General features: G+C 45.4%; 1 protein-coding gene across 2 annotated transcripts; it reads left to right on the plus strand.

Annotated features, from left to right (window-relative positions):
* The first annotated feature begins 3,493 nt into the window (after positions 1-3,493).
* On the plus strand, positions 3,494-10,961 carry LOC110527235 (IQ calmodulin-binding motif-containing protein 1). 2 transcript variants are annotated; one of them, XR_016497509.1, is made up of 13 exons: positions 3,494-3,805; positions 3,921-4,089; positions 4,351-4,471; positions 4,549-4,642; positions 4,717-4,816; positions 4,893-5,065; positions 5,180-5,292; positions 5,361-5,482; positions 5,588-5,838; positions 5,997-6,145; positions 9,142-9,279; positions 10,223-10,379; positions 10,460-10,961. XR_016497509.1 is itself a non-coding variant. In XM_036982248.2 (13 exons), the coding sequence occupies exons 1-13, from the start codon at positions 3,700-3,702 to the stop codon at positions 10,690-10,692; spliced, it is 1,818 nt and encodes a 605-aa protein (XP_036838143.2). In that variant the 5' UTR covers positions 3,494-3,699; the 3' UTR covers positions 10,693-10,961. The 2 variants fall into 2 exon arrangements, 1 of the variants encoding a protein (XP_036838143.2); XM_036982248.2 differs by having other exon boundaries at positions 5,696-5,838.
* Positions 10,962-12,238: the final 1,277 nt, after the last annotated feature.

The following is a 12,238-nucleotide window of genomic DNA, read 5'->3' on the forward strand; positions in this document are numbered from 1 at the left end:
TGTGAGAAACCGTACCCATTACATTAGGAAAACTGTTGTAATGAAGACTTATGTATGGTGGGCTGAATTTTCTGGACTTTACTACCTTAATTAAAACTTCTTCGGGATCAGTGTCCCTTCCACGGGACGGTTAAGCTAATGTAGGCTAATGCGATTAGGATGAGGTTGTAAGTAACAAGAACATTTCACAGGACATAGACATATCTGATATTGGCAGAAAGCTTACATTCTTGTTAATCTAACTGCACTGTCCAATTTACAGTAGCTATAACAGTGAAAGAATATCATGCTATTGTTTGAGGAGAGTGCATAATTTTGAACATAAAAAGTTAATAAACAAATTAGGCATATTTGGGCAGAAATGCAATGGCTCATTGGATTAGTCTAAAACTTTGCACATACACTGCTGCCATCTAGTGGCCAAAATATATGTTGCACCTAGACTGGAATAATACATTATGGCCTTTCTCTTGCATTTCAAAGATAATGGTAGAAAAAAAATACAGAAGAATGTTTTTTTTTTCTTTGTATTATCTTTCACCAGATCTATTGTGTTATTTTCTCCTACATCCCTTACACATTTCCACAAACTTCAAAGTATTTCCTTTCAAATGGTGCCAAGAATATGCATATCCTTGCTTCAGGGCCTGAGCTACAGGCAGTTACAGGCAGTCCTTAAATAATACTTTTAAGATCAATTGGATAAAACAATTCATAAGAAGTTACACTTCCATGTGGAACTTTATTCCTCAGCATGTCTTCTCTACTTTTGGTAGCCTTAACTTCATGTTAGTTTGCAATTATAATATTGACAACGTTCCAGTGAAACTCTCTGCAGGTCGACAGGTTTTCTTCTTATGGTCCTTCATTTATAAGGATCATTTTTCTCCACACAGATATTATACACTGCTCCCAAAAAATACAGGGAACACTAAAATAACACATCCTAGATCTGAATGAATGAAATATTCTTATTAAATACTTTTTTCTTTACATAGTTGAATGTGCTGACAACGAAATCACACAAAAATGATCAATGGAAATCAAATTTATCAACCCATGGACGTCTGGATTTGGAGTCACACTCAAAATTAAAGTGGAAAACCACACTACAGGCTGATCCAACTTTGATGTAATGTCCTTAAAACAAGTCTAAATGAGGCTCAGTAGTGTGTGGCCTCCACGTGCCTGTATAACCTCCCTACAACGCCTGGGCATACTCCTGATGAGGTGGTGGATGGTCTCCTGAGGGATCTCCTCCCAGACCTGGACTAAAGCATCCGCCAACTCCTGGACAGTCTGTGGTGCAACTGTGGATGGAGCGAGACATGATGTCCCAGATGTGCTCAATTGGATTCAGGTCTGGGGAACAGGCGGGCCAGTCCATAGCATCAATGCCTTCCTCTTGCAGGAACTGCTGACACACTCCAGCCACATGAGGTTTAGCATTGTCTTGCATTAGGAGGAACCCAGGGCCAACCGCACCAGCATATGGTCTCACAAGGGGTCTGAGGATCTCATCTCGGTACCTAATGGCAGTCAGGCTACCTCTGGCGAGCACATGGAGGGCTGTGCGGCCCCCCAAAGAAATGCCACCCCACACCATGACTGACCCACCGCCAAACCGGTCATGCTGGAGGATGTTGCAGGCAGCAGAACGTTCTCCACGGCGTCTCCAGACTCTGTCACGTCTGTCACGTGCTCAGTGTGAACCTGCTTTCATCTGTGAAGAGCACAGGGCACCAGTGGTGAATTTGCCAATATTGGTGTTCTCTGGCAAATGCCAAACGTCCTGCACGGTGTTGGGCTGTAAGCACAACCCCCACCTGTGGACGTCGGGCCCATATACCACCCTCATGGAGTCTGTTTCTGACCGTTTGAGCAGACAGATGCACATTTGTGGCCTGCTGGAGGTCATTTTGCAGGGCTCTGGCCGTGCTCCTCCTGCTCCTCCTTGCACAAAGGCGGAGGTAGCGGTCCTGCTGCTGGGTTGTTGCCCTCCTACGGCCTCCTCCATGTCTCCTGATGTACTGGCCTGTCTCCTGGTAGCGCCTCCATACTCTGGACACTACGCTGACAGACACAGCAAACCTTCTTGCCACAGCTCGCATTGATGTGCCATCCTGGATGAGCTGCACTACCTGAGCCACTTGTGTGGGTTGTAGACACCGTCTCATGCTACCATTAGAGTGAAAGCACCGCCAGCATTCAAAAGTGACCAAAACATCAGCCAGGAAGCATAGGAACTGAGAAGTGGTCTGTGGTCACCCTCTGCAGAACCACTCCTTTATTGGGGGTGTCTTGCTAATTGCCTGTAATTTGTCTATTCCATTTGCACAACAGCATGTGAAATTTATTGTCAATCAGTGTTGCTTCCTAAGTGGACAGTTTGATTTCACAGAAGTGTGATTGACTTGGAGTTACATTGTGTTGTTTAAGTGTTCCCTTTATTTTTTTGAGCAGTGTATATGGAATAGTCAGGATGGATATATTGTATAAAAATACTTCTTTGTTTTTAGAATATTGGTTCCGAAATAATATCCTATTGGTGAGACAACTTGTAAATGCAGAGGGTATTTTACTTATTGTAAGGAATTCTTATCACTTTACAAGAGCCCTGTAACACCTAAAGATGTTGAAATAGTTTTAGATGCCATTCCCTCAGGTGTTGCTGCATTATTCAGGAACGTGTCAAGACCTGACCAACCTTAAAAGGAAGCATCCTAAGATGAGTTTTTCTTTTAGTTCATCCAACAACAATAGAGCTATACAAGCCTTGTTTCCAAATTGTTTCCTTATCCAGTAATGCCTTATTGGAATGGTTTTATTGATAATGTCGGCTGGAAAAAAGTTTGGATGTTGCCACACACATACCTACTTATTAACTAAATGAAGTACGTTTCTTTTTAAATGATTCATAAATACTATCCTGCCAACCACTATATGAAGAAGTAAAAAAACATAAACCCAGAAATTGTACCTTTTGTAATGACCACCCAGAAACAGTGTTGCTTATTTTTTGGAATTGTATTCATGTAAGGAATCTGTGGCAAGACATCAGTAGATTTATCATTTATGAAGATTGTACACTCTTATGGAGAGATGTGCTGCTTGGATTTCTTTATTTACGATAGAAATAAGTTGAAACAATTTTATGTAATTCATTTCCTTATTGTTTTTCCCAAATGTAAATTTACAAACAAAACACCACATTTTATTACCCTGCAAAAAGAAATGGAACTATATTTTAAGACTATTAAATACAGTGCCAACAAAAAAGCTGTTAGAATTATAAATATGTGTGTATGCCCCTTAAGGTTCTTGTGTAATGTGATATTGTACCCCTTAGCCCCGCCCCTAGCCCAAATGTCCTTTGTATATTCTTTATAAATACTTGTGTTCCCCATGTACTTTTTGTATTGATTTGTTGTTAATAAAAAATAAATACAATTATGTATTGTAAAGAATTAATGGGAATGGGGCCCTGCTAACTGTAGTCGCAGATTAGTGACGTAGGTAGTGTTGCTGTAGAAACAAATGAAGCTTCCCGGTCAGTGCTTGTGGCAACAAGAGAGCACGAAAATAGATTTCAACTTGATCGTGTCTGGTTTCATTCGAAGAATAATGTAGCTCGTCAATTTTGTATATGGTTTTATACTTCAGATCTGTGAGCGAAAGATTACTGTAATAAAACTCGCGATGAGTCTCGCTAGAAAGGACACAGACGCCGGGCTAAGGGCACTGGTCGCGAGCACAAACATTAAACCGGAGCAGAAGGTTCCACAAGTTCTCTCAAAATTACAAGGTAAATTAGTTAGCTAACCTTTTTACATTGAAAACGTGTTATTTTACTTTGCTTGCACTTGTGTGTTATTCCTGATACCCAACTAACAATCATTCCTTATTTTTCGACATTGAAGATATTCTGAATAGGATATCTGTCCAAGACGATAGAGAGTTGGGTGCGTTCAAAAACTCCTTGTTCAGCCATGGCATACTTCAATACTGCGCAGGAGACGCCCTCAAACTGAACTATGCCAAAGTTGAAGGAGGCTACGCAACTGCCACTCAGTTGGCAGAAATTCTCAGGTACGATTTTAGAATCTTGAACCACACAACCACAACAAAAAGGAATAACCAAATCTGTGTTGTCTATTACTCTGCACTAAAACAAACAACCCTAGACACTACCAATGGACAATACCTACCCCAGATACTACTTCAAGGCCCTGATAGAACTGATGGGGTGGAATAATAATTGATGCAAGCAGATCTATGAAGGTGGGGGTCATATATCTGTAGTAGTGATTTGACATTGATTTATTTGTGTGCATATGCAAACTCCTTTAGCTCCTGCTGTGTGGGTGTGGACATGGGCGGAGACACTGAGGCCTTCCATAGGCGGCTGCTCCCATCCGTCACAGACAGCCTGTTGTCATTGGCCAGTCGGCTGATGAACAGAGCTTTGGCGGTAAGGGACATAACGTTTTTTTGAAGTTTGGAATGTCCTCAACAAAAATATGTCTACTCACATATCTCTCTCTGTAGGGGAATGGGCAGCCTGAGATGTTTCGTTTCTTCAAGAAAGTGATGGGCTCTGTGTGTTGGCTTCTGAAAGCCCATGGTCACCTGGCCACACAAGGTGAGATCTAACGTCCAATACCAAACAGACCCCGTAGCTAACTAACGATGTCCCCCCTCTTTTCTCTCTCTTAGTTCTGCAGTCAGACCACTATGAGAGGATGTTAATGAGTGAGGAAGAGAGAGTGGGAACCGTGTGTGTGTCACTGTGGCATCAGCTTCTGACAGCTAACAGGTAGCATATCACCACACACACACACACACACACACACACACATCAATTAAATTCATTACCCGCTTTTTCTCTGTAGTGAGTTAGTAGCAGGTTTGGGAAAAGGCCCCTTGTCTGTGATTCTGGATGACGTCGTGTACCGAATGGCTCACACATCCAACCCTGTTGTGGGAGGGGCAGCAATTAGGACGCTCCTCCTGGTTGCCCGGCAACAAGAATCCGCCCTGCAGCTTATCATCCATAGTTTCAAAGGTCAGGGGGTGGGGTTTGAATATTTCCAGGTTACGATATATATATTTTTTCATGGGTTAACTTTATATGCTTGCAAAAGCAATCTTGATGTTTTTTATGGTTTGTGTGTTGCAGGGTTGGAGGGCATGATTGGTCGAGAATGGAGGGGGCGGGGCTTCGATGAGGAAGTGGACCAACTGATAAAGCTGCTGCACAGAGAAGTCCCCAAACCAGCTGATCACACAGAGGTAAAATATAGTGTGTTTGTTGTTGTTCATGTGTGTGTGTGTGCCTTACACTCTCTCTGTGTTATCAGACGTGGCCAGAGGAGTGTGTGAGAGCGGCGTGTATCATCCAGGCAGCGTGGAGATCCTATCAGACCAGGAGGAGAGTGAAGAGTCTGCCCAGAGCTGTCAGATCACTGCAGAGGAGCTTCAGGTGTGTGTGTGTGTGTGTGTGTGTGTGTGTGTGTGTGTGGGCTTTATTTTCTCATTGATCTATGATCGTGTTTTGTATTGATGTGTATATTTTTTGTAATTCCAGGGCTCATCTGTAAAAGAGAAGTTGGTCTCAGCATGACTTCCTGTCAAAATAAAGGTTAAATAAGATCATAGTAATTCCAGACAGTTCAGTGTGTGTGTGTGTGTGTAGGGAGCGGCGGCGGAGGAGAGCGCAGCAGGCTCAGGCTGTGTGCTGGGAGAAGGAGCTGAGACTACAGCTGTGTGTCAGGAGACAGAGAGCCAGGAGAGAGTTCCATCAGAAACAACTACAGCTATTGCAGCTACTGCCCCCAGGTACACACACATTACCTGTTACAGCAGAGACAGAGCGGAATGATGCTCGTTTGTTTGCTTAGTTAGGCCTGCCATCTACAGCCCTCGTGTGTGTGTGTGTGTGTGTGTGTGTGTGTGTGTGTGTGTGTGTGTGTGTGTGTGTGTGTGTGTGTGTGTAGGTCAGGTGCAGCAGTACCTCGGGGAGGTGGAGAGGCAGGCTGCAATACAGATCCAGAGGGTTTGGCGAGGCCACCGAGAGAGACGAAACTTCCAGCAACGGAGAAACACACACACACAGCACAGAGCTGCTGTTGTGCTGCAGAGAGCAGTATTAACACACACACACAGCACAGAGCTGCTGTTGTCCTGCAGAGAACAGTATTAACACACACTCACAGCACAGAGCTGCTGTTGTCCTGCAGAGAGCAGTATTAACACACACACACAGCACAGAGCTGCTGTTGTCCTGCAGAGAGCAGTATTAACACACACACACAGCACAGAGCTGATGTTGTCCTGCAGAGAACAGTATTAACACACACACACAGCACAGAGCTGATGTTGTCCTGCAGAGAGCAGTATTAACACACACACACACAGCACAGAGCTGATGTTGTCCTGCAGAGAACAGTATTAACACACACACACAGCACAGAGCTGATGTTGTCCTGCAGAGAGCAGTATTAACACACACACACAGCACAGAGCTGATGTTGTCCTGCAGAGAACAGTATTAACACACACACACAGCACAGAGCTGATGTTGTCCTGCAGAGAGCAGTATTAACACACACACACAGCACAGAGCTGATGTTGTGCTGCAGAGAGCAGTATTAACACACACACACAGCACAGAGCTGATGTTGTCCTGCAGAGAACAGTATTAACACACACACACAGCACAGAGCTGATGTTGTGCTGCAGAGAGCAGTATTAACACACACACACAGCACAGAGCTGATGTTGTCCTGCAGAGAACAGTATTAACACACACACACAGCACAGAGCTGATGTTGTGCTGCAGAGAGCAGTATTAACACACACACACAGCACAGAGCTGATGTTGTCCTGCAGAGAACAGTATTAACACACACACACAGCACAGAGCTGATGTTGTGCTGCAGAGAGCAGTATTAACACACACACACAGCACAGAGCTGATGTTGTGCTGCAGAGAGCAGTATTAACACACACACACAGCACAGAGCTGCTGTTGTCCTGCAGAGAGCAGTATTAACACACACACACAGCACAGAGCTGATGTTGTCCTGCAGAGAACAGTATTAACACACACACACAGCACAGAGCTGATGTTGTGCTGCAGAGAGCAGTATTAACACACACACACAGCACAGAGCTGCTGTTGTCCTGCAGAGAGCAGTATTAACACACACACACAGCACAGAGCTGATGTTGTGCTGCAGAGAGCAGTATTAACACACACACACAGCACAGAGCTGCTGTTGTCCTGCAGAGAGCAGTATTAACACACACACACACACAGCACAGAGCTGCTGTTGTCCTGCAGAGAGCAGTATTAACACACACACACAGCACAGAGCTGATGTTGTCCTGCAGAGAACAGTATTAACACACACACACAGCACAGAGCTGATGTTGTCCTGCAGAGAACAGTATTAACACACACAGCACAGAGCTGATGTTGTGCTGCAGAGAGCAGTATTAACACACACACACAGCACAGAGCTGCTGTTGTCCTGCAGAGAGCAGTATTAACACACACACACAGCACAGAGCTGATGTTGTCCTGCAGAGAACAGTATTAACACACACACACAGCACAGAGCTGATGTTGTGCTGCAGAGAGCAGTATTAACACACACACACAGCACAGAGCTGCTGTTGTCCTGCAGAGAGCAGTATTAACACACACACACAGCACAGAGCTGATGTTGTCCTGCAGAGAGCAGTATTAACACACACACACACACAGCACAGAGCTGATGTTGTGCTGCAGAGAGCAGTATTAACACACACACACAGCACAGAGCTGATGTTGTCCTGCAGAGAACAGTATTAACACACACACACAGCACAGAGCTGATGTTGTGCTGCAGAGAGCAGTATTAACACACACACACAGCACAGAGCTGATGTTGTCCTGCAGAGAACAGTATTAACACACACACACAGCACAGAGCTGATGTTGTGCTGCAGAGAGCAGTATTAACACACACACACAGCACAGAGCTGATGTTGTGCTGCAGAGAGCAGTATTAACACACACACACAGCACAGAGCTGCTGTTGTCCTGCAGAGAGCAGTATTAACACACACACACAGCACAGAGCTGATGTTGTCCTGCAGAGAACAGTATTAACACACACACACAGCACAGAGCTGATGTTGTGCTGCAGAGAGCAGTATTAACACACACACACAGCACAGAGCTGCTGTTGTCCTGCAGAGAGCAGTATTAACACACACACACAGCACAGAGCTGATGTTGTGCTGCAGAGAGCAGTATTAACACACACACACAGCACAGAGCTGCTGTTGTCCTGCAGAGAGCAGTATTAACACACACACACACACAGCACAGAGCTGCTGTTGTCCTGCAGAGAGCAGTATTAACACACACACACAGCACAGAGCTGATGTTGTCCTGCAGAGAACAGTATTAACACACACACACAGCACAGAGCTGATGTTGTCCTGCAGAGAACAGTATTAACACACACAGCACAGAGCTGATGTTGTGCTGCAGAGAGCAGTATTAACACACACACACAGCACAGAGCTGCTGTTGTCCTGCAGAGAGCAGTATTAACACACACACACAGCACAGAGCTGATGTTGTCCTGCAGAGAACAGTATTAACACACACACACAGCACAGAGCTGATGTTGTGCTGCAGAGAGCAGTATTAACACACACACACAGCACAGAGCTGCTGTTGTCCTGCAGAGAGCAGTATTAACACACACACACAGCACAGAGCTGATGTTGTGCTGCAGAGAGCAGTATTAACACACACACACAGCACAGAGCTGCTGTTGTCCTGCAGAGAGCAGTATTAACACACACACACACACAGCACAGAGCTGCTGTTGTCCTGCAGAGAGCAGTAGTAACACACACACACAGCACAGAGCTGCTGTTGTCCTGCAGAGAGCAGTATTAACACACACACACACACAGCACAGAGCTGCTGTTGTCCTGCAGAGAGCAGTATTAACACACACACACAGCACAGAGCTGCTGTTGTCCTGCAGAGAGCAGTATTAACACACACATCGAACAAATCTAGCATGCAGCAGCATCTGAATTCATCTTGACAGTTTTTTGTCCCTCTCCTGTTAGGTCCTTCGCTTTCTGAAGAGGCGGAGAGCTGAGAAAGCCCCTCCTTCCTTCTCCCCTTGGATTGGTCCTCGGGGTTTGACTGACAGTCGGAGGGCGGAACTGAAGAGAGAGGTGGAGGAACATATTGCCCTGCACCCGGTGATTCTGAATATTACTTCAAGTTGTGTGTTTGGTTTTACTATCCTTGTAGGGACCAGATGTCCTCACAAGGATAGTAAAACAAGGAATATTTGAACAAGTGGGGAAAAGGAAGGAAGAAAAAAGGCTGTTTTAGGGTTAGGTTTCGGGTTACAGTTACAATTAGGGTTAGGGGTTAGGGGTTAGGGAAAATAGTATTTGGTCCCCACAAGGATAGTAAAACAAATGTGTGTGTGGTGTGTAACAATCTCTCTGTGTAACGGGTCTCTCTCTCTGTGTCTGTGTAACGGGTCTCTCTCTCTGTGTCTGTGTAACGGGTCTCTCTCTCTGTGTCTGTGTAACGTGTCTCTCTCTGTGTGTCTGTGTAACGGGTCTCTCTCTGTGTGTCTGTGTAACTAACGGGTCTCTCTCTGTGTGTCTGTGTAACGAGTGTGTATGTGTGTGTAACGATCTCTGTGTGTAACGGGTCTCTCTCTCTGTGTCTGTGTAACGGGTCTCTCTCTGTGTGTCTGTGTAACTAACGGGTCTCTCTCTGTGTGTCTGTGTAACGAGTGTGTATGTGTGTGTAACTATCTCTCTGTGTAACGGGTCTCTCTCTCTGTGTCTGTGTAACGGGTCTCTCTCTGTGTCTGTGTAACGGGTCTCTCTCTGTGTGTCTGTGTAACTAACGGGTCTCTCTCTGTGTGTCTGTGTAACGAGTGTGTATGTGTGTGTAACGATCTCTGTGTGTCTGTGTAATGATCTGTGTCTGTGTAACGTGTCTCTCTCTGTGTGTCTGTGTAACGGGTCTCTCTCTGTGTGTCTGTGTAACGAGTGTGTATGTGTGTGTAACGATCTCTGTGTGTCTGAAATGATCTGTGTCTGTGTAACGGGTCTCTCTCTCTGTGTGTCTGTGTAACGGATCTCTCTCAGTGTGTGTAACGATCTCTTTCTGTGTGTGTAGTCCTCTGTGGTGTCGCTAGAGGGCAGTAGGGAGCTCCATGCTCAGACCCAAGCCTTGCTGCTCCAGCATCTACAGGGGAGAGAGGCAGAGCTGAGAGAACACACTCACACACACGCCCTGCTGGCACAGATCAACACCGACCTGGAACTACTGCTGAGTAGGTATCACACACGCGCACACCAATCTCTCTTTCTCTCTCTTCCTCGTTCTCTCCCTTCATCCATCTTCCTCTCTTAGATGCCCCCTCACTCAGTGTCGCCACAGTAACAGACTGTGACGTGTTCAGGAGTCGCTCTGCCCCCGTAGCCGCCCGCGCCCGGCAATCCCACAATGCCTTGCTCCAGTCCGGTCGCCTGCCTTGGTGGAAGATGCTGGGAGATGGTGACATCACCTGTCCAGAATCAGAATCCGCCCACAAAGACCACCGGCTGGAGGCAGAGTTTAACTGTCTGTATTTAGGAGGAAGCTGACGACGTTGTTCCACAACAGTATTGTAACTCTGTTATAACATTGTCATAGGGCTGTTGTAATAATGTCATTAAGACGTCAAACCTGCTCTGGAATTCAACCAATCATGGGTTTCAGTCTGGACCGTGGTTAGTTGAATCAGGTGTGTTACTGCAGTGGTCTTTTCATCGGTCTCTGTGTGGCTGGCCCCTTCAGGAAGAGTTTCACTCTAAGGAATTGGAAAGCAATTTTGTGTACAGAAGTCTGCATTAAAGTTTGTACTTTTCTACTATTATGTCATTGTGTGTCCTGACTGTAGAGACTTTCAGTTATTTTGATAAGTGGAGTTTTTATTTGTTGTCCAACAACACACATACCAGTGCTGAATTTGTGTTAACAGAGTGTCCAGAGTGCCTACGCAACACCAGCAGTCATTATGTTATTACACACACCCAGAAAACACACATACCAGTGCTGAATTTGTGTTAACAGAGTGCCCAGAGTGCCTACGCAACACCAGCAGTCATTATGTTATTACACACACCCAGAAAACACACATACCAGAAAGATTTGATTGGCCAATGTTTATTTTCAGCGTTTTACAATGAACAGCATTTATCAGACAGAAACATTATCATAAAGCTGACAGAATGAAGACAGAGACATAATACATATTTTTCTGTACTGTAGTTTCACATAGATATTTATTCTGACTCCTGCATATTGGCAGTTTGACATATATTATTACCAGGGCCCAGAGTTAGTCTGTCAGGGCCCAGAGTTAGTCTGTCAGGGCCCAGAGTTAGTCTGTCAGGGCTGAACCACAAACATAGAATGATAAGTCATTTGAAAGCAGGCAGAGACATTTAGGGCTTGATTCAATCAGATCCACTTTGTCCAACATCCGCACAGCGGTCGTTTCGGAGGTGCCGGAGGTAGGACTGCGTTAGAAGCTGTCAAATCCACAAGCGGCTCCTGGCATTATACCTAAAGCGGACATTGCCATTGGCTGCACGGAGTGGCATGAACAGAAATCCCATGCAGCCTTGTTTCTAAGTCAGAACAGTGGAATGTGAGATGTGATCTACACCTCCATTATGATGATAGAAACTATTTGGTTGAATGTTTTTCAATGTGAGCGTCATTATTTCTATACAGCCTCCACTTTCTCCTTCTGAACTTCTAACGCCAGCGGGACAGTGTGGCTTCGTGACAATGATCGCAAGAGCAGCTGCTCGCCGGTTTGACAGCTCCAACGCAGTTCCACCTCCAGCAAAGCCAAAACATCCGCTATGCAGGTGTCTGCTATTGCCAGTTAACGCTTGATCTGATTGAATCTAGGCCTTCGTTTTTTGAGGTGCACACACACTAACACATTTGTATGGCATCACATGCACACACACGTTGGTCGCCTTCCCCTGCTCAGACGTTGCATTCATCAACCAGTGGTTCCGTGCCACGCCATCGACTGCTGTCGGGCATCAGGTTGATATGAAATATGTGGTTAGCTGATACTTAAAATACCTTTCCAGAAGATGTAACATCTGGCAACGCCTGGGCAGAGGAACA

The sequence above is a fragment of the Oncorhynchus mykiss genome, chromosome 7, assembly GCF_057628025.1.
Source record: "Oncorhynchus mykiss isolate SJ-2025 chromosome 7, ASM5762802v1, whole genome shotgun sequence".
Lineage (NCBI taxonomy): Eukaryota > Metazoa > Chordata > Actinopteri > Salmoniformes > Salmonidae > Oncorhynchus > Oncorhynchus mykiss.